The sequence below is a fragment of the Cucurbita pepo genome, chromosome LG20 (assembly GCF_002806865.2).
Source record: "Cucurbita pepo subsp. pepo cultivar mu-cu-16 chromosome LG20, ASM280686v2, whole genome shotgun sequence".
NCBI lineage: Eukaryota > Viridiplantae > Streptophyta > Magnoliopsida > Cucurbitales > Cucurbitaceae > Cucurbita > Cucurbita pepo.
In genome coordinates this window covers 2,253,642-2,281,237 of record NC_036657.1, presented here as the reverse complement: position 1 = coordinate 2,281,237, position 27,596 = coordinate 2,253,642, and the positions used below count along the sequence as shown (strand labels likewise).

The 27,596-nt window shown below is 38.2% G+C and overlaps 6 protein-coding genes across 9 annotated transcripts in view; 3 read left to right on the top strand and 3 right to left on the bottom strand.

The window, feature by feature from the left end:
* The window catches only part of LOC111783520, a 7,894-nt gene extending 3,658 nt beyond the window's left edge, over window positions 1-4,236 (bottom strand). Inside the window, exons 1-6 of the mRNA XM_023664449.1 lie at window positions 2,467-4,236; window positions 2,202-2,395; window positions 1,905-2,115; window positions 1,561-1,798; window positions 1,316-1,466; window positions 929-1,228 (exon numbers count right to left, since the gene is read on the bottom strand). Of these exons, the coding sequence (XP_023520217.1) occupies window positions 929-1,228; window positions 1,316-1,466; window positions 1,561-1,798; window positions 1,905-2,115; window positions 2,202-2,395; window positions 2,467-3,976 (2,604 nt within the window). The 5' untranslated portion in view covers window positions 3,977-4,236. The remainder of the gene's footprint in view (window positions 1-928; window positions 1,229-1,315; window positions 1,467-1,560; window positions 1,799-1,904; window positions 2,116-2,201; window positions 2,396-2,466) is intronic.
* Window positions 4,237-5,088: 852 nt separating this feature from the next.
* On the bottom strand, window positions 5,089-8,406 carry LOC111782966 (G-type lectin S-receptor-like serine/threonine-protein kinase At1g11330). Of its 2 annotated transcripts, XM_023663830.1 has the most exons (7): window positions 6,843-8,406; window positions 6,653-6,763; window positions 6,388-6,581; window positions 6,091-6,301; window positions 5,765-6,002; window positions 5,520-5,670; window positions 5,089-5,434 (listed from the first exon to the last, which is right to left on the bottom strand). In XM_023663830.1, exons 1-7 carry the CDS (start codon window positions 8,161-8,163, stop codon window positions 5,126-5,128), a joined length of 2,535 nt encoding a protein of 844 aa, XP_023519598.1. In that variant the 5' UTR covers window positions 8,164-8,406; the 3' UTR covers window positions 5,089-5,125. The 2 variants fall into 2 exon arrangements, with proteins under 2 accessions (XP_023519598.1, XP_023519599.1); XM_023663831.1 differs by lacking the exon at window positions 5,520-5,670 and having other exon boundaries at window positions 5,380-5,434.
* A 408-nt stretch (window positions 8,407-8,814) lies between these two features.
* On the bottom strand, window positions 8,815-13,181 carry LOC111782967 (G-type lectin S-receptor-like serine/threonine-protein kinase At1g11330). Its single transcript, XM_023663832.1, has 7 exons — window positions 11,529-13,181; window positions 11,342-11,452; window positions 10,095-10,267; window positions 9,806-10,016; window positions 9,485-9,722; window positions 9,247-9,397; window positions 8,815-9,159 (listed from the first exon to the last, which is right to left on the bottom strand). Exons 1-7 carry the CDS (start codon window positions 12,805-12,807, stop codon window positions 8,851-8,853), a joined length of 2,472 nt encoding a protein of 823 aa, XP_023519600.1. The 5' UTR covers window positions 12,808-13,181; the 3' UTR covers window positions 8,815-8,850.
* Window positions 13,182-13,241: 60 nt separating this feature from the next.
* LOC111782988 (G-type lectin S-receptor-like serine/threonine-protein kinase At1g11300) lies at window positions 13,242-17,481 on the top strand. The gene is made up of 7 exons (XM_023663852.1): window positions 13,242-15,527; window positions 15,609-15,701; window positions 16,025-16,224; window positions 16,302-16,512; window positions 16,593-16,830; window positions 16,916-17,066; window positions 17,152-17,481. The coding sequence occupies exons 1-7, from the start codon at window positions 14,249-14,251 to the stop codon at window positions 17,464-17,466; spliced, it is 2,487 nt and encodes an 828-aa protein (XP_023519620.1). The 5' UTR covers window positions 13,242-14,248; the 3' UTR covers window positions 17,467-17,481.
* Window positions 17,482-18,304: 823 nt separating this feature from the next.
* Window positions 18,305-21,638, top strand: LOC111782969 (G-type lectin S-receptor-like serine/threonine-protein kinase At4g27290). Its single transcript, XM_023663836.1, has 7 exons — window positions 18,305-19,585; window positions 19,654-19,767; window positions 19,838-19,974; window positions 20,463-20,673; window positions 20,757-20,994; window positions 21,080-21,230; window positions 21,306-21,638. Exons 1-7 carry the CDS (start codon window positions 18,322-18,324, stop codon window positions 21,618-21,620), a joined length of 2,430 nt encoding a protein of 809 aa, XP_023519604.1. The 5' UTR covers window positions 18,305-18,321; the 3' UTR covers window positions 21,621-21,638.
* A 1,534-nt stretch (window positions 21,639-23,172) lies between these two features.
* On the top strand, window positions 23,173-27,152 carry LOC111782968 (G-type lectin S-receptor-like serine/threonine-protein kinase At4g27290). Of its 3 annotated transcripts, none has more exons than XM_023663835.1 (7): window positions 23,173-24,454; window positions 24,548-24,651; window positions 24,776-24,913; window positions 25,686-25,896; window positions 25,988-26,225; window positions 26,300-26,450; window positions 26,709-27,152. In XM_023663835.1, the coding sequence occupies exons 1-7, from the start codon at window positions 23,173-23,175 to the stop codon at window positions 27,009-27,011; spliced, it is 2,427 nt and encodes an 808-aa protein (XP_023519603.1). In that variant the 3' UTR covers window positions 27,012-27,152. The 3 variants fall into 3 exon arrangements, with proteins under 3 accessions (XP_023519603.1, XP_023519602.1, XP_023519601.1); XM_023663834.1 differs by having other exon boundaries at window positions 24,548-24,655; window positions 24,774-24,913; XM_023663833.1 differs by having other exon boundaries at window positions 24,548-24,658; window positions 24,756-24,913.
* Window positions 27,153-27,596: the final 444 nt, after the last annotated feature.

The window sequence follows — 27,596 nt, the reverse complement described above, 5'->3', positions numbered from 1 at the left end:
AAAAAAAAAAAAAAAAAAAAAAAAAAAAAAAAAAAAAAAAAAAAAAAAAAAAAAAAAAAAAAAAAAAAAAAAAAAAAAAAAAAAAAAAAAAAAAAACATATACATTATCAAATTTATAGAGATTAATAATTTTGTGTGATTTTTGTGGAATTATATACCTTAATTTTAAAGTTGTATGTCTCATAAAAATTAGCTTAACAATTAGACAAATGAAAAAAAAAAAAAAAAGGAGTATTTTTATATATTAAAAAAGAGAGTATTTATATAAAAAAATTGAGAGTATCTATATGTTTTTTTTTCTCAACATAATATAATTTCTAAAGAATTTGAATCAAATTGGTTAATGGAGGTTGATGGAAGTTTCTGCCTTTTGAAAAGTCAAATGTTTGACTTTGTATTCTTTCCTAGGTGGACTTGACTTTTCTTATTCAATTACATCATTCCAAATTATGAATTAAAAAAATTGATATAAATGACGAGCGTGTTGGAAAAACTTTTGAAAAAAAAATATTTTTTAAATAAAATAATATTTTTTTTGCTAGCATAGTTGACTAATAGATATTATCCGTTTTGATCTATTACGTGTCACCGTTACTTTTATAATTTTAAACTGTATCTGTTATGCAGACGTCTTTACACTCTTATAATAAATGTTTTGTTCCGTTGTCGAAATAAAAAATTTAATTATACTGAGTTGAATTATACTTTGTCTTTTTACTACATATATATGTATTCAATATAGTGAAAGAACAAAAAAATGTTCTTCATACGAAAAAACATGAAACATACTATCAATTTATATCAATTTAAAATTATAAGAGATATGTTTATCGTTCTAATAAATTGGTAGTTTTTCTAAAAGGTAAAATTACATGTAACTTAAGATATATAAAATAATTTGTTTTTCTAACGCAACACATTATCGAGCTGCAACTGTAGTAACTGTAACATTATTGGCTGAATATCTATCTAAATTTGGTTGAGAAGATTCTGTGCTACTTTCATATGGTCTGCCAACAAAGCCGGGTTGATTTGGAGAAGGAAGATCAACGATTTCACTGTTAAGCATTGAAATGATAGTGGAAACATTTGGCCTATCATTTACAAATTCTTGAACGCATAAGAGCCCCACTTGAATGCATCTCAAAATCTCTAATTGGTAACATGGTTCATAGATTGTCGGTTCAATCAAAAGAATAAGATTGTCTTCAATCCATAGCTTCCATACCTGAAACCAAGTGTAAAAAATAGTATGAGTGCTCGAGATTTGAATGTTATCATTCAACTTTGAGAATTGGGAGTTTTCTTGACATACAAATCCGAGTAAGCTTATGGCATGTTGATGGCCGTAGAACTCTGTATTTCTTTTCCCACTAATAATTTCGAGCAATAAGACTCCAAAACTAAATACATCCGATTTTTCTGAAAATTGACCTTGCATGGCATACTCAGGAGACATATATCCACTATCATTCATAGAAACAAACGTGCCATGTTAGTTTTTGTTAGCCATACAAAATTAAGATTTGAAGTAATTTAAAATGGTTGGGAGAAACTTACTACGTTCCAACAACTCTTAAAGTGTTTGCTTGAACTTCATTACTGTAAAAAATTCTTGCCATGCCAAAATCTGAAATTTTAGGGTTCAAATCTTTGTCTAACAAAATGTTACTTACCTTGAGATCTCTATGAATGATTTTCAATCTCGAATCCCTATGAAGGTAAAGAAGACCTCGAGCAATTCCATCGATGATATTAAATCTTTTACTCCAATCGAGGAATTTTTTTACACGGGTGCCTACACATCAATTTAAGCTACTTAAAACATCATTCTAAACAAAATCGTGTATGTGAATTGTGTAGTCGTAATTCTTAAAAGTGAGGTGAGGGGGAGAGTATCTAACCAAAGATGAAGGCATCCAAACTTAGGTTGGGCATATACTCATATATTAACATCTTCTCTTCTCCTTCAATGCAACATCCCAAAAGGCGTACAAGATTCCTGTGTTGCAGCTTTGAAATCACTCTCACTTCGTTTATAAACTCTTCATACCCTTGTTTAGAGGCTCTTGAAAGCCTCTTTACTGCTATTTCCTGTCCATTCAATAACCTCCCCTGAAAACAAGAACATTATCTTCCAACCCATATATGCTTCCAACTAATCAAACTATCAGAAGCAAGCCATAAATGTAGCTACCTACCTTATATACGGGCCCAAACCCACCCTGCCCAAGCTTGTTGCTCATATCAAACTCATTGGTTGCAATTGCTAGCTTCTCAAAGTCATAAAGTGGTAGCTCCTCAAGTTTGATATCATCCTCAATCATACTATCACTCTCCCGTGTTTGCTTCAAATTCTTTTCTCTTTCACCATACGTCAGCATTATCTTCTTCTCTGTTAACAACTCAAATGTTAGTATGTATGTCAGTATTTGGGCTTGGCTATAAATTTAAATCTTTTGTTACTCTGTTTTTTAGTCTTCCATTTCCAGCAAAATGCTATGGCAATGATGAAGATGACAAGCGTTGCTGGTACAACCACGGCTATAGTAATTCGTTTCTTGTCTCTTACATTATCTGCGCCGCAAATGACAGAAATGTTAGAGAGATTTAGATGGAAATAATGAAATTGTAGGAAGTTTGGGAAGAGTGTACTTGAATCTAAATCTGCGAATGCCATTCGAAGGTACAGATCTGCTCCACCTCTCTCGAACTTTTGTATATCAATTAAGGCATTCCTCCAGTGCATGCATATTTCATTCTCAAATGCATAAGAAGAACATCGACAATTTTCCAAGCAGTCGCGCCTGCAATCGTCTACTGAAGCAGAGGAATTAGACCACTCTGCCAAAAATGGAACTTTAACCATTTCCAGTTTAGAAAACCCATCTTCCTCTGTACTAGACCTGTTCTCGCATTTTAATGGCGTCTTTCTCACACACCCATTACTCCAATTTCCTTGATTCCATTCCTCTTCGTGCTTTGGCTCAAACCCTCTTAAGCAGCTGCAAACAGGGGATGTTTTTGCATTGCAGATCCCAAACGCCCCACAAGCGCCATACAAATCGCACTCTGTTTTCTGAGCTGACCAACTAGCACTCCAGTGCTGCTTCTCAGCATCCCAATCCATTTGCTGAACAATCCCTTGTGAGTTCAAGAACAAATAAGAAAATTCTCGAGCGGCATATTTGGAAGCAAGAGAAAGAGTGTAAGTTTGGTCTTCGATTGCGAGGTTATATCCAGAGAGATAAACAGAGTTCATTTCAGGTATTCCAATAAAGGACTGACCGCTCCATGGACCGGAGCGCCAAAATGTGTCCCGACCATTCAAAATGACAGCTTCAGGGATATTATGAACATCCAGCTGAAACAAAAACCTTCCAGTAGATGGATCGGAAGGGGTGTTCCATGAGGTATAGCCGATCACCTCTTTAGTTCTTGTGTTCGTCTTAATCTTCATGGAAGTCAAGAATTTATCACAAGGGTGTTTGAAACTCTCCCATATAATCACCCCAGACGTAGAATCTTTCAGAACCAGGTTTCCGGAATCTAAAATCTGAGCACTTGTGTTGTCGGTTCCAATTACAGAGGAAGAAACATTCGACGACCAAAGAATGTTGTTGTTTGAATCCAAGACGACAAGATTCCCATCATTGGAAATAGTGAAAATCCCAGAAGTATCTTTGACAGGGTTGTCTCTGTTGGCCACCCATACTACAGCTTGTGAAGAAATTTTCTGGAACCAAATTCCGACATATCGGCGTGTAGAATTAAGAGGCGAGAAGAACCCCAACGAGAAGACACCGCCATTAGACAAAATGGTTGCTGGGTCTTTGATGAAATTTGCTGATGTGATGGTATCGCCGGCAAAGCAAAATCTTGAACAGAAGGATGTGAATGAAAGCAGCAGCAGCAGCAGAAGAAGAAGAACAGATCGATAACATGTAAAGCTGCAAATTTCTTGTCTCCATTTCATGACTCTTCGCTAAACTTTTGAAATTTCTGAATGTTGTTATTGTTATTTTTACACAATTTCTCCAAACTATTGAAAATCCTTGGACTTCTCCCTATATTCAATGTTTATGCTTTCCAAAAGGTGACTCAACTGAAAACGAGAATATCTATTTTATATTAACCCGAGTAACAACTATCTATATTTTCATTGCAATTATGCAAATATTGTATTATTTAAGCTTTTATCCTCGAATTTTCTCTCAAATTTTTTAAAATGAGTCGAGAGGTTTTCACCTTCTCCTTCCCACCCAACTTAAAAGATCTTATCGTTAAAGGATTAAAAACCAAAACAAAATTACTACTTTAAATTCTAGTGTGTTAAAAGTTTTCGATCGGTAACTATCAAAAAGTTACTTGCATGTTAGTTGGGTAAGCTTTTTATATTCTTAGTGTTCTTTCGAGGAATAAATTAAGGGTTAGTTGCATATTTTAGGTAACACGTGTTTTGATCGACTTAATTATATAATACCAATTGTGATTTTTAGTTGAGTACTTTGTTTCTTTTTAAAAATCGATGTTTTAATCAAGGTTTCGTAGGTAGATGTTGATGTCGACGAAACTGTCAAAGATATCTCAATTTCGTTGAAACATCGATCAAGATATTGAGGATAAACGGTTGAGGTCAATATTTAATATAAAAAGAAATTAGAAAAAAAAAAATAATTTAAAATAAATATTTGACTTTTTTTTTTACCTTTTAAAAAAAATATTTCTTGGGTTGAATTATCAACAATTGAACATTTATACGAGAAGTTATTACTTGTGAAGTATTTCTTATCGAAGTTATCCGTGGTTCAACATTGTGCTTGAAGTACTTTGGTATAAAGATACACTCCCCTCAAGTTATGATCCCGTTATTTATATGTTTTTTTTCTATCTTGGTTATTCGTTTTGGTGTACTTCAATCGAGGATCAAAACCAACATCGACGTCAATAATATTTATTGTTATTTTTGTTATATTCTATCGATTTTTAGATATAATGGAAATAATTTACTAGTAGCTAACATTATATAAATTTTACATTACAAGAGATGGCTCATCATTGAATAAATTGGTAGTTTTATATAAAATGACACGCATGAAATAATTTGTTTTCCAAACTCAACACGCTATCGAGCTATAATTGTGGTAAGTGTAACATTATTTGCTGAATATTTATCTGAATTTGGTTGAGAAGGTTGTGTGTTACTTTCATGTGGTCTACCGACAAAACCCGGTTGCTTTGGAGAAGGAAGATCGACAATTTCACTGTTGAGCATTGAAATAATGGTGGACACATTTGGCCTGTCATTTACAAATTCTTGAACGCATAAGAGCCCCACTTGAATGCATCTCAAAATCTCTAATTGGTAGCATAGTTCATATATTGCTGGTTCAATCAAAGGAATAAGATTGCCTTCCGTCCACAACTTCCATACCTGAAACCAAATTTAAAAAGTAGAATGAATTCACGAGATTCGAAATGTTATCCCGAATTTGGGAGGAGGTTTTTGGTAAACATACAAATCCCAATAAGCTTATGCCATATTCATGGAGGTAGAATCCTGTATTTCGTCTCCCGCTAATAATTTCAAGTAGTAAAACTCCAAAACTAAAAACGTCTGATTTTTCTGAAAATTGACCTTGCATTGCATACTCAGGAGACATATATCCACTGTTATTCATAGAAGCAAAAACACACGAGTGAATTCTAGTTAACTATGCAAAATTATGAATAAGGTAATTTACAAATGGTTAGAGATACTTACTAAGTTCCGACAACTCTTAAAGTGTTTGCTTGATCTTCATTGCCGTAAAAGATTCTTGCCATGCCAAAGTCTGAAATTTTAGGGTTCAAATCTTTGTCTAACAAAATATTACTTGCCTTGAGGTCTCTGTGAATGATTTTCAATCTTGAATCCCTGTGAAGATAAAGAAGACCACGAGCAATTCCATCGATAATATCGAATCTTTTTCTCCAATCGAGAATTTGTTGTTTGGGAGAGCCTACACAGGTACACAGGTAGATTCTAGTTTTGGTTAGATAATGAATACTCTAAACGTAATTGTGAAGAGTGAGTGGAGAGTATCTAACCAAAGATGAATGCATCCAAACTTAAGTTGGGCATATACTCATAGATCAACATCTTCTCTTCCCCTTCAATGCAACATCCCAAAAGGCGTACAAGATTCCTGTGTTGCAGCTTTGAAATCACTCTTACTTCGTTTATAAACTCTTCATACCCTTGTTTAGAGGCTCTTGAAAGCCTCTTTACTGCTATTTCCTGTCCATTCAATAACCTCCCCTGAAAACAAGAACATTATCTTCCAACCCATATATGCTTCCAACTAATCAAACTATCAGAAGCAAGCCATAAATGTAGCTACCTACCTTATATACGGGCCCAAACCCACCCTGCCCAAGCTTGTTGCTCATATCAAACTCATTGGTTGCAATTGCTAGCTTCTCAAAGTCATAAAGTGGTAGCTCCTCAAGTTTGATATCATCCTCAATCATATTATCATTCTCCCGCGTTTGCTTCAAAATCTTTTCTTTTTCACCAGACGTCAGCATTATCTTCTTCTCTGTTAACAACTCAAATGTTAGTATGTATGTCAGTATTTGGGCTTGGCTATAAATTTAAATCTTTTGTTACTCTGTTTTTTAGTCTTCCATTTCCAGCAAAATGCTATGGCAATGATGAAGATGACAAGCGTTGCTGGTACAACTGCGGCTATAATAATTCTTTTCTTGTCTCTTACATTATCTGCGCCGCAAATGACAGAAATGTTTGAGAGATTTAGATGAAAATAATGAAATTTGTAGGAAGTTTGGGAAGAGTGTACTTGTATCTAAATCTGCTAATGCCATTCGAAGGTGAAGATCTGCTCCACCGCTCTCGAACTTTTGCATATCAATTAAGTCATTTCTCCAGTGCATGCATATTCCATTTTCATATGCATAAGAAGAACACCGACAATTTTCCAAGCAGTCGCGCCTGCAATCGTCTACGGAAGCAGAGGAATTAGACCACTCTGCCAAAAATGGAACTTTAACCATTTCCAGTTTAAAAAACCCATCTTCCTCTGTACTAGACCTGTTCTCGCATTTTAATGGCGTCTTTCTCACACACCCATTACTCCAATTTCCTCGATTCCATTCCTCTTCGTGCTTTGGCTCAAACCCTCTTAAACAGCTGCAAACAGGGGATGTTTTTGCATTGCAGATCCCAAACGCCCCACAAGCGCCGTAGAAATCGCACTCTGTTTTTAGAGCCAACCAACTAAAGTTCCAGTACTGCTTCTCAGAATCCCAATTCATTTGCTCAACATTCCCTTGTGAGTTCAAGAACAAATAAGAAAATTCTCGAAAGGCATATTTGGAAGCAAGAGAGAGAGTGTACGTTTGGTCTTCGATTGCGAGGTTATATCCAGAGAGATAAACAGAGTTCATTTCAGGTACTCCAATAAAAGACTGACCATTCCATGGACCAGAACGCCAATAAGTATCACCCCCATTCAAAATGACAGCTTCAGGAAGATCATGAACATCCAGCAGAAATGAAAACTTACCTGTAGATGGATCGGAAGGAGTGTTCCATGAGGTAAATCCGACCACCTCTTTAGTCCTTGTGTTTGTCTTAATCTTCATGGGAGTCCAGAATTTATCACAAGGGTGTTTGAAACTCTCCCATATAATCACCCCAGACGTAGAATCTTTCAAAACCAGGTTTCCGGAATCTAAAATCTGAGCACTTGTGTTGTCGGTTCCAATTACAGAGGAAGAAACATTTGAAGACCAAAGGATGCTGTTGTTTGAATCCAAGACGACAAGATTCCCATCCTTGGAAATGGTGAAAATCCCAGAAGTATCTTTGACAGGGTTGTCTCTGTTGGCCACCCATACTATGGTTTGTGGGGAAAATTCCTGGAACCAAATTCCGACATATCGGCGAGTTGAATTAACAGGCGAGAAGAACCCCAACTCGAAAACACTACCATTAGATAAAATGGTTGCTGGGTCTTTGATGAAATTTGCTGAAGTGATCGTATCGCCGGCAAAGCAAAATCTTGAACAGAAGGATGTGAATGAAAGCAGCAGCAGCAGCAGCAGAAGAAGAAGAGATCGACAGCACGTAAAGCTGCAAATTTGATGTCTGAATTTCATGGCTGTTCGCAGAATGCAAATTCAACTAAACTTTTGAAGCTTCTGAATGTTGTTCCTTGAGAGACAAGATTGTAAGCAGCTGCTACAAAGTCATCCTTTAGGCTCGTTTTAGTCTTTTGTTATTTTTCCAACCTATTGTTATTTTTCATTTAAATTCTCCTATTCCTTCGTTGAATCTGTAGCCACCAAACAAGAAACTTTGGGTTTTCTTGTTTTTAATAATCCCTTACAATTCTCCATATAGTCAAAGTTTATGTTTTTCCAAACCAGACTTCTCGGTTAGGATATCTTTCTAGATGAAAAGCTTAAATTTTAGAACGATATTATTCAAAGTTTCTAATATGAACTAGATATTGCTGGATGAAAGTTCCACGTCCGCTAATTTAGGGAATGATGTGTTTATAATCAAATAATACTATCTTCATTGGTACGAGACATTTCGAGAAGCCGAGAGCAAAGTCATGACAGCTCATGTTATCAATTTTATTGTTAAAAATGTTGAGATGAAAAAAGAAAAATGAAAAGATTTGTTGTTAGGGGTGTATAAGAGTCAAGTTGGGTCCGTTCATGAACATCCTGTAATTATGTAAGATATTATATTTATCAACTAAAAAGAAAAAAAAAATCAAATTTTTACTCACACAAACGGTTGAATTAAAAAACAAGTTTATAATTGTGATTACAATATCATCTACCTATAATTGAGGTAAGTGTAAGACTATTTGTAGAATGTTTATTTAGACATTGTTGAGAGATGTCTGCATTACTTCCAGCTGGTCTACCAATAAAGCTAGGTTGCTTTGGAGTAGGAAGGTCTACAATTTCACTGTTGAGCATTGAAATAATGGTAAGAACAGTTGGTCTATTGTTTATAGATTCTTCAACACATAACAGTCCAACTTGGATGCACCTCAAAATCTCTGATTGATAGCACGGTTCGTATATTGTTGGATCAATCAAAGCAATAAGATTGTCTTCTATCCACAACTTCCATGCCTGAAACCACATTCAAAAGTTTTATAAGTTATTTAGATTTAAATACCATGAAGAACTTAGATATTGACGTTTTTTCTATTCACTTACAAACTCCAATAAGCTTAAAGCATATTCATGGCGGTTGAACCCCGTGTTCCGTCTCCCACTTATGATCTCAAGCAATAAAACTCCAAAACTAAAAACATCTGATTTCTCCGAAAATTGTCCTTGCATTGCATACTCAGGTGACATATATCCACTAAATTCATCAAAACGACACATATAATCATTGTTAGTTTGATAACTAATACCATCAAAATGATATAAAAGAACAGAGGATACTTACTAAGTTCCAACGACCCTTATAGTATTGGCTTGCACTTCATTACTACCGAAAATTCTTGCCATACCAAAGTCCGAGATTTTCGGATTCATATCTTTGTCTAATAATATATTACTTGCCTTCAAATCCCTATGAATGATTCTTAATCTCGAATCTCTATGAAGGTAAAGAAGACCTCGAGCAATTCCATCGATAATGTGGAATCGTTTTCTCCAATCCAAGAGTTTTTGTTTGTTCGAGTCTGCATGCAAAATAGTTTAATTATGGTGAGCGATCGATCATCAATAAAACGATATAACGGAAAGAGATGTTAAAATATCTAACCAAAGATGAAGGCATCCAAACTGAGGTTGGGCATATACTCATAGATAAGCATCTTCTCTTCTCTTTCGATGCAGCAGCCGAGAAGCTGTACGAGGTTTCTATGTTGTAGCTTTGATATCACGATCACTTCATTTATGAACTCTTCATACCCTTGATTTGAAGCTCTTGAAAGCCTCTTTATTGCTATTTCTTGTCCATCTAATAATACTCCCTGAGAGTATAAAATTTTAGCTACTTCAGCTACCCATATGCTTCCAATTACTTAGCCGATAAGTGATATAAAACCTACCTTATATACAGGACCAAACCCACCTTGTCCAAGCTTTTTACGTTGATCAAAGCTGTCTGTTGCGGTTGCCAGCTTCTCAAACTCATAAACAGGCAGTTCTTCAAGTTTAATTTTGTCCTCAATCATGTCATCCCTTCTTAACCTCAATCTCTTTCCTTTTTTGCTATACTCATCTGCAAAAGAATTCAATAATCTTAACAATATTGTCTGTTTTTGGCTTCTTATGTATCATCATCATGGTTTTTAAAACGGGTCTACTAGGAAGAGGTTTCTACGTTTTTATAAGAAATGTTTTGTTCCCCTCTCCAACCAATGTGGGATCTCACAATCCACCCCATTTGGGGGGCTAGCATCCTCGCTAGCTGTGATGTTCCACATTGGTTGGGGAGGAGAACAAAACACCCTTTACAAGGGATGAAAATCTTTCACTAGCAGAGGCATTTTAAAGCCTTGAGGGGAAAGCCCAAAGAGGACAATAACTGCTAGCGGTGGATCTAGGTCGTTACAAATGGTATCAGAGCCAGACACCGAACGATGTGCCAGCCTTCTCGCTGTTCTCCGAAGGGGGTAGACACGAGGCGGTGTGCCAGTAAGGACACTGACCCCAAAGGGGGTGGATTTGGTGAGGATCCCACATCGAATTGGAGAAAGGAACGAGTGTCAGTGAAGAAGCTGGCCCTAAAAGGGGGTGGATTATGATGTCCCACATTGATTGGGGGGAGGAGAACAAAACACACTTTATCCCGAAAGGGGGTGGATTATGATATCCCACGTTGACTGGGGAGGAGAACAAAACACCCTTTATAAGCGAGTGGAAACCTTCCCTCGATTATGATGTCCTACATTGACTGGGGAGGAGAACAAAACATCCTTATACCTTCCCCCAGAAGCGTTTTAAAGCCTTGAGGGGAAGCCTGAAAGGGACCTGAAAGGGAAAGCTCAAAGAGACAATATCTGCTAGCTGTGGATTTGAGTAGTTACACTAGCACACCATCCGGTGTCAGTTATAACAGTCCAAGCTCACCGCTAGTAAATATTGTCCATTTTGGCCCATTACTTATCGCTATCAGTCTCACGATTTTAAAACACATTTTCTCCATTTTGGCCCGTTACTTATAGCTATCAGCCTCACGTTTTTAAAACACATTTTCTAGGGAAAGGTTTCCAGGTTCTTATAAAGAGCGTTTCTCCAACCGATGGGGATCTTACAACAATACTTTAAAAGTAATTCATGAGATTTCCTTTACCTCTTTTGTTAGCCTTCCATCTCCACCAGAAGCAAATGGCAATGAAGAAGATGATAAGCGTTGCTGGAAGAACTGCGGCTAGAATAATTCCAGTCTTGCTTTCTGCATCATCTATGAATGAAAACAATGTCAAACAAGTTCAATTTAGACAGAAAATAATTACAGTATGAGTTTAAAGAAAGCCTACTAATTGTGTCTAACTCTGCCTCCGCCAGTCGAACATAAAGATCAGCTCCAATGCTTTCAAACGTCTGTACATCAACTAAGTCGCTTCTCCACAGCATACAACCAATACCATTTTCATATGCATAAGCACTACACAAGCAATTCTCAAAGCACTCTTGTTTGCATTCATTAGCTGAAGAAGAGGAATTGGACCACTCTGCCAAAAATGGAACTTTAACCAATTCCACTTTAAAAAACCCATCTTCCACACCACCGGTGGCGTTGGTGGACTTCTCACACTGCAACGGTGCATTTCTCACACACCCATTACTCCAATTTCCTCGACTCCACTCCGCCGCGTTCCTTGGCTTAAACCCCCTTAAGCAGCTGCAAATTGGAGATGCATTCGCATTACATATCCCGAACGGCCCACAAGCACCGTAGTAATCACACGGCGTTCTAAGAGCCGACCAAGCTGCCGCCCAGCTTTCCTCCGACGGATCCCAGTACTCTTGCAATAGATTGCCTTGCGGGCTTAATATCATGGTATTGAGTAATTGATTGTCGTTATTATAAGAAATTGAGAAATAATAAGTTTGGTTTTCATTCTCAAGATTAAACCCAATGCGATAAACAGAGATCATTTCGGGTACTCCCATGAAAGTCAGACCGTTCCATGGACCAGATCTCCAATATGGGTTATTGCCATTCCAAATGACAGCTTCAGGGATACTCCGAACATCTAAGGCTAAAGAAAAGTTACCTGTAGATGGATCGGAAGCGGTCTTCCATGAGGTAAACTCGACCTTCTCGGTGGTTCTTTTGCTTGAGATGAGTTTCATGGGAGGCAAGAATGAATTGGAAGGATGTTTGAAGCTCTCCCATATGACCAACCCAGAAGCAGGATCTTCCAAAACAAGGTTGCCCGAATCGAGGATTCGAGCGGTTGTGTTGGCTGTTGGAGAAGTAACATTTGAAGACCAGAGGACGGTGTGGTTTCCATTTGAGACGACAAGGTTTCCATCCTTGGAAATAGTGAAAATCCCAGAAGAATCGTGGAGAGGGTTGTTTGCATTTGCTACCCACACAATGGTTTGTAAGGGGATTTGGTTGTACCAAATCCCGACATATCGAGCGGTGGAATTAAGTGGTGTGAAGAACCCTAACTGGAAGGAGCTGCCATTTGAGGTTATGGTTGCTGGGTCTTTGATGAAACTTTCAGATGTGATTGAATCTTTGCCGAAGCATATAGATGAAAGAAGAAGAAGAAATGAGAAGGCGCAGATGTTCTTGGGGTTCATTTGTGTGGCTGAATACTAATGATTAACCGAAACAGAGTTGAAAATACTAACTTATTTTGATAAAACCATTGGAGGGTGGATCCATTCGACTTGTTTCCACACGCTTCGGTTGTTGAGTCTGTAGCCGCCAAAACAGGAAGAACACCTTCTGGGGATGTTTTTAAACACATTCGTTTCTTGAAGTGGGTTTTTTGAACAACAAGTTCCGTGGGGAAGGGGAAGCCAACCCGGATCTACAACTGGGTTATCTCCAGGATTCAATGTCTATTCGTTTGACTTTTTTGTATTTCTTTGACGTTGAATATTGATCATATTTCAAATCGCCACTTTACATGACTTTTTTTAGTCTGTGTTCCCACGCCATTCATCTATTATTTTGACTTTAAGCTTTGGATGATTAGGGCACGTAGGAGATGTGGACAGGGCTATAATTATCTTTCCAAAAAGTGGACAGGGCTTTTCTATAATTACTTGTATTCAAGTCTCTTCCATACTGTATGCATTGAGTACCATTCTCATATGCATAAGCTACAATTCTTCAACCACTCGCGTTTGCAATCAGCTTTAGAAGCAGAAGCATTGGACCACTCTGCATAAGATGGCACCTTAACCATTTCCAACTGCAAAAGTCCATCTTCCTCAACAGTACTTAGTGTCAATGCTGGATTTCTTACACACTTCAATGGCATATTTCTCATACACCCACCGTTCCGATTTCCTCGATTCCATTCCTCTTCTTGTTTTGGCAGTGGGCTTGACTTGAGCAGCTACAAACGATATCATAGTCAGACACCGAGCGGTATGACAGCAAAGACGCTGACCCCAAAAAAGTGGAGTGTGAGATTACAATATTACTTATAAGCATGTGGAAACCTCTATACCTAATACGCGTTTTATAAAACCCAAAGCAACATCTTCCAAAACCAGGTTACCAGAATCTAAAAGCCGGGCGCTGGTGTTGGTTGCAGACCCATTAGAATCCTTGAGAGGGTTGCCACCCATACAACCAGTTGTACAGAAATTTGTTTCTTGAACCAAATTCCGACGTATCGCTTGGTGGAGTTGAGAGGTGCAAAGAAGCCCAACTCGAAGCAAGTGGCATTGGAAATTATGGTTGCAGGATCTTTGATGGAACATAGATTTAGGCTGAATGGACTCAATTTCTTCAGCAATGGCGTCTGCGTTTACCGGCATGACAAAGAAAATTGGAGCCAATAATATAATATTGTATTGAGAGGAACTGAATCCCACTTTGAAATTTGATCCATAAAACACTTTAAAAATCATTACTTCTCTCTGTTCTGTCCACTGAAACCAATTGAATAATAAAATCGCCTTTGAAATTTCGACGTGATGAACACCATAGGCCTGGATCTTCCCACCTTGTTTTCATTACAATCAAAAGCTCCATCCTCACCGGCAACGATAAACTCCACCACTCATGAAACCCATCACCAACTCCACGCCATTAACCCTTCTTCTCCTTTGCTCTGTTTTCAAATTTTCCTGCTGCATAGATACGATCACATCCACACAATTCCTCAAAGACCCAGAAACTATACAGTCCAATCGTGGTTTCTTCGAATTGGGTTTCTTCAGCCCTCTCAATTCCACCAATCGCTACGTCGGAATTTGGGATAAACGTGTGCCTGTACGAACCATCTTCTGGGTAGCTAACAGAGACAACCCTCTCAACAACAAATCTGGGGTTTTTGCCGTATCCAATGATGGAAATCTCGTCGTTTTAGATGCGCATAACAAAACTCTTTGGAATTCTAATGTTTCTAACGCTGTAGTGAAATCAACCGCTCGGCTTCTTGATTCTGGGAACCTTATTCTACAAGACTCTGCTTCAGGGACCATCATATGGGAGAGTTTCAAAGACCCATCAGACAAATTCTTGCCAATGATGAAATTCATGACCAATTCAATCACAAACGAGAAAGTAGAAATCGTTTCGTGGAAAACCCCTTCTGATCCATCTTCAGGAGATTTCTCCTTTGGAATCGACCCTCTGACGATCCCTGAAGTTATAATTTGGAAGAACAACCGCACGTATTGGAGGTCCGGTCCATGGGACGGCCAAGTTTTCATTGGAATACCCGGCATGAACACAGACTATCTCTATGGAGGTAATCTGATAATCGAAAACAAAACATACTCTCTCTCCATTGCCAATGCAAACGAAGCTCAGTTATACTTCTACTACTTGAACCCGAGTGGGGCTTTGGAAGAGAAGCATTGGGATATCGAGGACCAGAAATGGGAGATCGCTTGGTTAGCTCCAGAAACAGAGTGTGATATCTATGGCGCCTGTGGGGCATTTGGAGTCTGTAATTCACAAAAATCCCCAATTTGCAGTTGTTTGAGGGGTTTTAAGCCAGAGAACGAAGAGGAATGGAACAGAGGAAATTGGAGAAGTGGGTGTGTGAGGAATTCGCCATTGGAGTGTGGGAAGAAGAACATCAGTGTTGAAATGGGAACAGATCAAGATGGGTTTTTGAAGGTGGGAATGGTTAAAGTTCCAGACTTTGCAGCTTGGGTTGTTGCTTCGGAAGATGATTGCAGAGTCCAGTGCTTGGCGAACTGTTCTTGTTCTGCTTATGCTTATAGAACAGGGATTGGGTGTATGATATGGAGAGGCGATTTGATTGACATTCAAGAGTTCAAGAATGGTGGAGCCGACATTTATGTTCGTGTGGCGTATCCAGACATAGCTAGTATGAACTCATTTTATTCCATGAGTGTCAGTTTAAATCTCGTACGTATGGTATCTTCTTCTTTAATTTGTTCTATCACAGATGAAAGTGGAACCACCAAAGACATGAAAGCAGTCATCGTAGCTTCCGTGGTAGCAGGAACCATCATACTTATCTGCTCCATATATTGCTTATGTAAGTAGAGTACATACACCAATCCGGTTGGCTACCAGATATTGTCTTTTCTGAACTTTTTCTTTTAGAGTTTATTCAACGTTTTAAAGAAACCACCCTTATCAAGAATGTTCCGTTCCCCTCTTTAACCGACGTGGATCTCACAATCTATCCTTAGGGGCCAATGTCTTCGCTGTCACATCTCTCAGTGCATGGTTCTGATATCCTACATCGGTTAGAGAGGAGAACTAAACATTTCTTAAAGGGTGTGAAAATCTCTCCTTAATAGACGCATTTTGAGTGTTACATCCAAATTATGTTACTGAAATGACAAGATGGAACAGGGAAAGTGCAAATGCAAAGGCAGAAAAGGAAAGGGCAGAGGAAGTTCTTGATGAACAGTGGTGAGATGAAGCATGACAAAGTGAACCAAGTGAAGCTCCAGGAGCTGCCTCTATTTGATTTTGAGAAGCTAGCCACTGCAACAAACCACTTCCATTCCAACAACAAGCTTGGTCAGGGTGGGTTTGGGCCAGTTTACAAGGTGGAATAGTTCTTTCCTGTATGTTCCTTTCTTTTCGTTGAAGAAAGATGATGGAAATTTGGCATCATTTGCTGCAGGGGAAGCTGGTAGACGGACAAGAAATAGCAGTAAAGAGGCTTTCCAGGACCTCAGGACAAGGGCTTGAAGAGTTTACAAATGAAGTAATGGTGATCTCGAAACTACAACATAGAAATCTTGTGCAGCTCTTTGGGTGTTGCGTGGAGGGAGAAGAAAGGATGCTTGTTTATGAGTATATGCCAAATGGAAGCTTAGATTCAATCATTTTTGGTTGGCTTGCAATATAACTTTACACCTTTTTTAGTTCTTCATCTATTGTTTTACTCATCTCTTTGGAAAACAATATGCAGATCCAACTAAAGGAAGAGTTTTAGATTGGCCAAAAAGATTCAACGTTATCGAAGGAATAGTTCGAGGGCTCTTGTATCTTCATAGGGATTCACGACTAAAAATCATACATAGAGATCTCAAACCCAGTAATATTTTACTGGATAGAGATTTAAATCCCAAAATTTCGGATTTTGGTACTGCTAGAATTTTTTACGGCAATGAAGCTCAAGCTAACACTACAAGAGTTGTGGGTACCTAGTAAGTCTTCTCCCGTGAGTTATATTTATGTATATTGTCCAAATTCTAGCACAAAAACTAATGGTTTTTTTTACCATAATTTTAGTGGCTACATGTCTCCCGAATATGTGATAAATGGGCAATTCTCAGAAAAATCAGATGTATTTAGCTTTGGAGTTTTGTTGCTTGAAATTATCAGTGGAAGAAAGAATACAAGTTTTTATGAGAACGAACATGCCTTGAGCCTCCTAAAATTTGTAAGTGTCTATCCATCAAATTCATTCGATTGGTACGTTATTCCTCTATTAACATCATTTGATTATCTTTCTTGTGTCCCTTTAGGCATGGAAGTTATGGACGGAGAGCAATTTACTTGCTTTGATTGATCAAACAATGTCTAAACTCCATTATGAAGCAGAGATTTTGAGGTGTATTCATGTGGGGCTCTTATGTGTTCAAGAATTTGCAAAAGACCGACCAAATATAACGACAATTCTTTCAATGCTTCACAATGAGATCACTGGTCTTCCGATGCCAAAACAACCTGGATTTAGTAGCAGCAACCAAATTGAGATTCGTACCGAGAGATTTGAACAACATCATCTTGAAACTTGCTCGAAAAACATGATCACAATTACCTCATTTGATGGTCGATAGTTTTCAAGGATGTAAGTGCGAAAATTTGAATGTAGATAATTTTTTTTTTTATAGCGTATTAAAAAAGTTTTGTTGATGCTTAACAATCAATTTTAATATTTTATTGAATCAATTTAATAACCCATGTGGTCAATTAATTCAAGAATACTACCATTTTTCTCTTTGATCTATAATTCAGATATATATTTTATATGATCTCCTATTAAGATATTGTTAAATAACTATATGATTCTTTTTTTATTTCATCGATAATTTTATATTTTGCCACCTACGTTTTTTAAATATGTTAAATTTTAAAAACTAAAATAAGTAGTTTATAATTTTATTTTTAAAGTTGGATTGAAAAAATAACCCAATTCAAAATTTTTAAATATTGAAATATTAAACAAGAAATTATAAAATAATTAATAAATATTTAAAATGGTTATTGAAATGGTAGAGATGTCAACTTAAACGTTTCTTGTACACGACACATCACAATCTCTTTAAGTCTATGATATTCATAATATAAAATACATCAGACGTGTTGACTGATCATTAAAACGTTAAGACGAGTAATCCAAATCAAATTAATTATTACTTAAATTATACAAAAATATGGTATAACTTAGTTGTTACATAAATTATAAAATATACATAATAACTATAACTCTTTTAAACCTTTAATCACTTTTGTATTTATTTATTTTTGTCTACTTTTTTAACTTTATTTTTTAAATTTTAATAAGTTAAATGATGGTAGTAATAATAAATATATTTCTAAAATTTATTAAAAGATTGCTTAGGTCAATGCCTAATTATGTACGGTTACATGAGGCTCCCGACAGTGTAGCCCTGGATGCAAGAAAACAAAAAATGGCGACCAACTTCAGGCGCGACCATTTGTGTTTGCTCTGTTTGATACCTCTGTTTTTACCTCTGTTTTTCGGACACTCAATTGCAGTCGACATCTTGAAAGCAGGACAGTCCATTAACGACACCCAAGTAATTGTCTCAGCCGGCAACAAGTTTGAATTGGGGTTCTTCACTGACCCAAAGCCCTCCAATTTCAAGTATTTAGGAATACGGTACAAGGAAATTCCCGACGTTGTCGTTTGGGTGGCGAACAGAGATAACCCAATTGTAAACTCCTCTGCCACTCTAAAATTGAATGTCGATGGAAACTTAATTCTCGTCAATCAAACAGGGTCAGCTTTTTGGACTTCGAATAATCCGATTGTATCAGTTCAAGATCCTGTTGCGCAGCTGTTGGATTCAGGTAATTTGGTGCTGAGAGATTCAAATTCAGGGTCTCAAGATTATGCGTGGCAGAGTTTCGATTATCCGTTCGATACTCTGTTATCGGGCATGAAGCTCGGGTGGGACTCCAAGTCGGGGTTGAACCGAAAGCTAATATCAAGGAAAAATCCAAGCGATTTGTCGTCTGGAGAACTCAGCTATGGCGTTAACTTAGATGGGCTTCCTGCACTTGTTGTTCGTAAAGGAAACAAGACGATTTTCAGGGGGGGGCCATGGTTTGGTGATGGGTTTGCCAGAGCTCGCTCTGAGAGAGCGAATTTCATCTATAATGCTTCTTTTGAGATAACATATTCATATGATTCTCCGAATAGTGAACCTTGGAGAGCTGTGTTGGATCCAGGTGGGTTTGTAATACACTCCGAGTGGAACGGCGTGGACAGAGCATGGAAGAAATTATACACGTTTGAAGGATCAGGCTGCAACGACTACGAATTATGTGGAAATTTTGGTCTTTGTAATTCTGTTTTATTAGCAAATTGCGATTGTTTAGATGGGTTCGAACAAAAATCTGCCCAAAACATTTCAGATGGGTGCGTGAGAAAGGATGAAAAAACCTGCAGAGCAGGGGAGGGGTTTAAGAAGATAAGCGACGTAAAATTGCCAGAATCAACAGGGAACTTGGTGAAAATCAAAATGGGTATTCAAAATTGCGAGAAGGAATGCTTGAATGATTGTTCTTGCTTGGCGTATGGCACACTGGAAATTCCTAATGTTGGGCCAACCTGCGTCACATGGTTTGACAGATTACTTGATGTTAGACGTGCTCGTGATCCTGGAACTGGAGATAGCCTCTTTGTGAGAGTGGCCGCTTCAGAATTAGGTACGAACTCTAGCGGCTTCTCTTCATTTTTCAGCTGTGACAAAAATTGATATTGTTTGCGATTTTAGAATCGAGTACTGGGAAGCGTACAGTTCTGGTGGTTGTGGGTACCATATCAGCAATGATCTTCTTCGCGTTAATCAGCTGTTTTATCATTAGGAGTATAAGAAGAAGAGGTAGAGGTATGTAAAGCTTTCCTCCTCATTCACTTGCAGCACAAGTTTTGTTGTTGAATGTTCTAAGTATTAGCAGATAATGGAGTTGCAATCACTGAGGATCTAGTTCATGACAATGAACTTGAGATGCCAATTGCGATGATTGAAGCAGCCACCAACAATTTCTCCATTTCCAATAAGATTGGAGAAGGAGGTTTCGGACCCGTTTATAAGGTATCCGTGTATCAGTCTAAGCCCACCGCTAGCCGATATTGTCCTTTTTGCGCTTTCCCTTCCGAACTTCCCCTCAATGTTTTTATAAAGCGTCTGCTAGGAGAGGTTTCCATACCCTTATAAAGTGTTTCGTTCTCTTCCCCAATCGATATGGGAGCTCACGAGGCCCAGCGTCCTCGTTGGGTGATTCGGTGGGATCTCACAATCCCATTCGTCTTAGACCATAGCTTTCTAAACAATGAAACCAAACAAAATATACCATTTCAAAAGCTTTTGTGAGATCTCATGTTGATTGGAGAAGGAAACGAAGCATTCCTTTTTAGGAAGTGCTTCTCCCTAATATATGCATTTTATTGTGAGATTGACGGTTATACATAATGGGCCAAAGCGAACAATATCTGCTAGTGATGAGCTTGAGCGGTTACTTTTTCGTACCATGGTTACTATGTTCCTTCTCTTTTATTACTCCATATAGCTTTGATTTACAGGGAACACTCCCAACCGGGCAAGAAATTGCGGTGAAGAAGCTAGCAGAAAGCTCCCATCAAGGGCAACAGGAGTTTAAAAATGAGGTCCTCTTCGTTTCCCAGCTTCAACATCGAAACCTTGTCAAGCTTCTTGGTTTCTGCATCCACAGGGAAGAGACATTACTTATTTATGAATACATGCCAAACAAAAGCTTGGACTACTTCCTTTTTGGTTCGTATCAGACGATCTTTCTTCTTTTTATCGTTCATAGATTTGAATGGTTCGATTTTAACAGACTAAGATTATTCAAATAGATGATCAAAGACGTTCAGTACTTAACTGGACAATGAGAAAGGATATCATAATTGGCATAGCTAGAGGACTTCTTTATCTCCATCGAGATTCAAGACTCCGAATAATTCACCGAGATCTTAAAGCCGCTAATATTTTATTAGATGGTGAAATGAAGCCAAAAATTTCAGACTTTGGCATTGCGCGTATGTTCGGTGAAGATCAAATGGAAACGAAAACACAAAGAGTTGTTGGGACATAGTAAGTAACAAGACCGAATCTCATGTATTTGATTTATGTTTTAAGATTTTAACGTATGATATGACATAACGTTTTCACTTTGCAGTGGCTACATGTCTCCGGAATATGCAATAGATGGTTGTTTTTCATTCAAATCCGATGTTTATAGCTTTGGAGTTATGGTTTTAGAAATAGTTAGCGGCAAGAAGAACAAGGGATTTTTTCACTCCGAGCATCAACTGAATCTTCTCGGACATGTAAGTACCGAAAAACAACCCCTTCTTGAAAAAACTTATAGATTTTTGCAATGATCATGTGAACATGTGTATCAGGCATGGAAGCTTTGGAATGAAGGAAAAGCCTTGAAGTTAATAGATGGAGAGATGGGTGATCAAATGCAAGAACATGAAGCACTGAAATACATAAATATTGGACTTTTATGTGTTCAAGGACGTCCGAAAGATAGACCCATTATGTCATCTGTGCTTTCCATGTTAGAAAGTGATATCATGGAGTTGATTCACCCAAAGCAACCTGGATTCTATGAGGATAGATTTGTGTTGTCTGATATTGATCCATTGTTAGATCATAAATCGACTTCTACTTCGAATAATGTTACTATTACATTGTTAGACGATGGTCGTTAATCCATTTATTTTCGAGGAGGCGATGAGAAAATCATTGAAACGATGGTTATTTATGGATTTGCAACCTTGCTCCTTTAACTGCTATAACTAGCTTTATTCATCCCAAGAACATCTCTGGCTAGCCATGTAACAGTCCAAGCCCACTATTAGTAGCTTCATTCATCTCAAGAACATCTCTTGCTAGGCTTGGGATTGAATAGCCAAAAATTTAGTTGTCCCGACAATGTAACAGTCCAAGCCCACTATTAGTAGATATTGTCCGCTTTGACTAATTACGTATCGTCGTCAGCTTTATGATTTTAAAACGCATATATTAGGGAGAGGTTTCCACACCCTTATAAGGAATGTTTCGTTCTTTTCTCCAATCAATGTGAAATCCCACATCGGCAAGAGAGGGAAACAAAACCTTTCTTATAAAGATGTGGAAACTTATTTCTAGCAGGCGTGTTTTAAAAACCGTGAGACTTACAACGATATGTAATTGATCAAAACGGAAAATATCTACTAGCCGGTGAACTTGGACTGTTACAAATGATATCAGAAGCAGACACTAGGCGGTGTACTAGCGATAACGTTGACCCCTAAGGAGGGTGGATTGTGAGATCTCATATTGGTTGGAGAGGGAAACGAAACATGATCCCACATTAGTTGAAAGTGGAACAAAACATTCCTTGTAAGGGTGTAGAAACTTGTTCCTAGTAGACGCGTTTTATAATCATGAGGCTGACGACGATACGTAACGAGCTAAAGCGGACAATATCCGCTAGCGTAGGCTTGGGCTGTTACATTAATTCTCTAATCTCCTGCTCAAGATTAGCAATCAAGGCCATTCTGAATGCAGTTTTCAATGGACAGTATATAAAGGAAGCATTTTTGTAGCACAACTTTTGGGTGAAAACATATTTGTATCTGGTATGTCATCTCTTCTTGGGCTACATTAATCTTATGAACAGAATTTGATTAAATTAAACAGACCCAAATGGAGAACAATAATAAAATGGAGAATTGAGTTTGCTTAATTTGAATTGACTTTGCTCGTTCTTCATCATGTCCCCTCCACATGAATTTAGTCAAGTCAAATGCCTGTTGTTGGTTCATTGAGAAGGTCAACTGTCTCTTATGGCTCTTCCTCATCTTGCTGTCTTTCTTCCCCTTTAATATCTTATCACAAGGTTTAGGCTGCTTTGTAAGACCACAACTACAAAGATAAATTCACAGATCTGAAGTTAGTACTGCAACGAAGAAAGAACAACCAAAACAATCGTTAAAATGAAAACATTCGAACAAATTCTAGACTTGTCTTTCTTTACACTGATGTTCAGCTCCCACAACATTAATTTTCCTTAAAAAAAAAAAAGCTGGTTCCGTAGTAAGCGGAGTGACAACGACGTTACAGGATATATTTATACATTTTCATTCAATACTGGTTCCAAAGATTCAGTGTGATCCTTGCTGATGAAGATATAAATTCAAAGTTCATTCTTTGCAAGAAGTATATGGATTGATATCGAAGTCAAAACGACAAATTACTTGCTTTGATTTGAAAGAAGCCATGGGAGAAGAACTGATTTGCAGGTGGAAGCTTTCGGCTTTTCTCTTTCTCTGGACGACTGTAGCTCTGTTTCCAAGAAAATCATTAGCAATCGATAGCATAAAAACAGGGGAATCAGTCAATGGCAGTACCCAGATATTAGTTTCAGCTGCACAGAACTTTGTGTTGGGAATCTTCAATCCCCAAGGCTCCAAGTTTCAGTATTTGGGCATATGGTACAAGAACATCCCACAGACTGTCGTGTGGGTCGCAAACAGAGATAACCCACTTGTAAATGCCTCTGGAAGATTAACACTCAATGGAGAAGGAAAGATTACTCTGCTCAATGAAACAGGGGGAGTTTTATGGTCGACCCCATCTCCAGGAACAGTGGAACAACCAGTCGTTCAGCTGCTAAACACAGGTAATTTGGTGTTAAGAGAATCTGGGTCGGAGAATTATCTGTGGCAGAGTTTTGATTACCCATCTGATACTCTGTTACCGGGAATGAAACTCGGTTGGGACGCGAAAACCGGTATGAACCGGAAGTTAACGTCATGGAAAAGCACGAACGATCCGTCGTCTGGGGATTTCACTTATAGTGTGGAGATGAATGGGCTTCCCCAATTTGTAGTTCGCAGAGGACCGATCACAACTTTTCGAAGCGGCCCATGGTACGGCAATGGGTTTAGTGGGTCTGGTCCACTAAGAGAGACCGCAATTTATTTTCCCAAGTTCAATTATAATGCTCATGAAGCCTTTTATTCATATGATGCTGCGAACGACATCTCCGTAAGATTGGTACTGAACGCGGCTGGGTTATTTCAACAGTTTTACTGGGTGGAGGATGGAAAATATTGGTACACTCTGTATACATTACCAGGAGATCGTTGCGATGTCTATGGATTCTGTGGGGATTTTGGCGTTTGCACATTTTCCCTCACAGCAGAATGCGATTGCATGGCTGGGTTTGAACCCAAATCGCCCGATGATTGGGAGAAGTTTAGATGGTCTGATGGCTGCGTTAGAAGGGACAATAGAACGTGCGGAAATGGAGAGGGGTTTAAGAGAATCAGCAATGTGAAGTTGCCAGATTCTTCAGGGTATTTGGTGAATGTTAATACGAGCATCGATGATTGCGAGGCGACGTGCTTGAACAACTGCTCTTGCTTGGCCTATGGAATAATGGAGCTTCCGACAGGCGGCTATGGCTGCGTTACCTGGTTTCATAAACTGAGGGATGTTAAATCTGTCCTTCAAAATGGACAAGATCTTTATGTGAGAGTGGCGGCATCAGAATTAGGTACTAAATTGCTATCCATTCCATTTTAATATCTGTTTTTTACTATTGTGGCCTGCATTTCAAGATCTGTGTGCTATGCTTCATCTGCTGTAGACTCAACCAACAAGAAGCTTATGGTTGCAATTAGTGTGTCTGTGGCTTCATTTCTGGGCTTCTTGGTTCTTGTGATTTGCTTTATCCTTGAGCGTAGAAGGAAAGTTAGAGGCAAGCATTTCCACCATTGCTTGATGAATCTGTGAACTGTTCATGGCTCGTATATACTCATTTTTGTTTCTTGGCTCCAAATTTTGTGAACCAGGAGGCAATATGATCTCCCCTGAGATCACTTTAGGAGAGATTCACTCTCAAGAAAAGGAAGTTGAGATGCCAATCTATGATTTTAGGACGATTGAGATTGCCACAAATAGTTTCTCTTTTTCGAATAAGATAGGTGAAGGTGGTTTTGGACCAGTTTACAAGGTATTCTTTCTTACTGACATCTTTATATTGAAGTTCATTTCATAATCTCTTGGATATGTTGAGCTTTCCCTTGACAATGCTAGAGTTTTTGTGAAATCCCACGTTCGTTGAATGCTAGAGTTTTTGTGAAATCCCACGTTCGTTGAGGAGGAGAACGAAACATTCTTTATAAAGGTGTAGAAACCTCTNTCTTTCCATTGGTATGAGGCCTTTTAGGAAAGTCCAAAGCAAAGCCACGAGAGCTTATGCTCAAAGTGNTTCCTAGCAGACGCATTTTAATTAAAAACCTTATGGGGAAGTCCGAAAGGGAAAGCTCCAAATAGGGTCACTATTCGCCTACTACTAAGTTGGATAATATCTGCTAGCGGTGGGCTTAGACTGTTACAAATGATATTAGAGCCAGACACCGGGCGATGTGCAAGCGAGGAGGCTGAGCCCCGAAAGGGGTGGCCCACGAGGCGGTGTGCCGGCGAGGACACTAGGCCTCGAAGAGAGGTGGATTGGAGGGTCCCACATCGATTGGAGAAGGAAACGAACGTCAGTGAAGATACTGGGTTTCGAAGGGGGTGGATTGTGAGATCCCACGTTGGTAGGAGAAGAGAAGGAAACATTCTTTATAAGGGGCGTGGAAACCTCGCCCTAGCAAATATGTTTTAAAAACTTTGAGGGGAAGCTCAAAGAGAACAATATCTAGTGGCGGTGGACTTGAGCGGTTGAAGTTTTCCATCAGTTATTACTATCAAATATTACATGCATGTGCTATACATTGCAGGGAAAGCTTTCTTGTGGGCAGGAGATTGCAGTAAAGAGGCTGGCAGAGGGGTCTGGCCAAGGGAAAAGTGAGTTCAGAAATGAGGTTTTGTTGATCTCACAACTTCAACATCGAAACCTTGTCAAGCTGCTTGGTTTCTGCATTCACCAACAAGAAACATTGCTAGTCTATGAATATATGCAAAACAAAAGCTTAGACTATTTCCTCTTTGGTTAGTACCAAACTTGTTTCTCTCACTCTCCACGCTCCTTTGGTCGATATAACGATATAAATTAAGCTGGACTGCAATTGTGTCGATACAGATGATAAGAGGCGAGCTTCACTCAAATGGCAAAAGAGATTGGACATCATAATCGGGATAGCTCGAGGACTTCTTTACCTTCACCGAGATTCAAGGCTGAGAATAATACACAGGGATCTCAAAGTAAGTAATATATTACTAGATAATGAAATGAATCCGAAAATTTCAGACTTTGGAATGGCACGCATGTTTGAGGAAGATCAAACTATGACCAAAACCAAAAGAGTTGTCGGGACCTAGTAAGTATTAAGATAATTTCAGCTGATATGGTTAGATTTCATCGTTATGAATAATCTAAATGTTATTGTTGCAGCGGTTATATGTCTCCTGAATATGCACTCGACGGATGTTTTTCATTGAAATCTGACGTATTCAGCTTCGGGGTAATTGTTTTGGAAATCGTTAGTGGTAAGAAGAACAGAGGGTTTTTCCATGAAGATCATCAACTAAATCTTCTTGGACATGTAAGTAACATTGTTATGAACGTTGAATGATGAAAGTCTCACATCGGCTAATTTAGGGAATGATCATGGATTTATAATCAAAAAATACTCTTTCCATTGGTATGAGGCCTTTTAGGAAAGTCCAAAGCAAAGCCACGAGAGCTTATGCTCAAAGTGGACAATATCATACCATTGTGGAGGGTCGTGTTCATCTAACAATGAATACTTGAATTGAAACAAACCAATGGAAACTAAGTCCCAAGTGGTGAAATTCTTCAGGCATGGAAGCTTTGGAACGAGGGAAATGGTTTGGAGTTGATGGATGCAGCCTTGGGGGATGAATTCCAAGGCTCTGAAGCACTGCGATGCATTCAAGTAGGCCTTTTGTGTGTCCAACAGAGCTCCGATGAAAGGCCGACAATGTGGTCAGTACTTTCAATGTTGGAGAGTGAAGACATGTTGTTGTCTCAGCCTAAACAACCTGGATTTTACATGGAAAGAATGTTTTCCAAGACTGATAAATTGCCGGCCGAAACCTCCACTTCCAATGAAGTCACTGTTACACTTGTACATGGTCGTTAGTAAAGAGTACTTGTTTTTCCTTTCCCAAATCCACATGTTCTTGAGGTTTGATTTTGAGCTTACACTTTCAAGTTTGAAATGAACAGATGACTTTTATTTTGTGTTTACGAAAAGTCGAAGAAAAATTGATTTTGAGTTTTACTCTTCTAAGTTTAGAACGATACGATAACGATTATTTTCCTCACAAAACAAAGACTAATCAAGGATCAAGTTTCTCTCGAGAAAAATAACATAACCAACAACTATAAATTTTGATTAAATAGAAAAAGAGCACGAGTAAGAGACATTTACCAATTTGAAAAGCAATCTACTATTCTCTTGTTGTCGAATTACATCTCATGTGTTAGGATGTCATAGTTATATGGGTTTAGAAAATCAAATCGTAGCTAAATTTGATAGCATCGGTACCTGCCATCATTCATTTGACGACGTTAAAGCTCATAAATCTATCAACAATGAGATACTTATCGTCAAAAGAAGACAGTGACTATTATAAATCTTGTGTCAAAGAGGACTTATCATAGATTAGAATTATAAGCTAATTTATTGCCACCTTTAATATATTGTGGTATGAAAACGAAAACT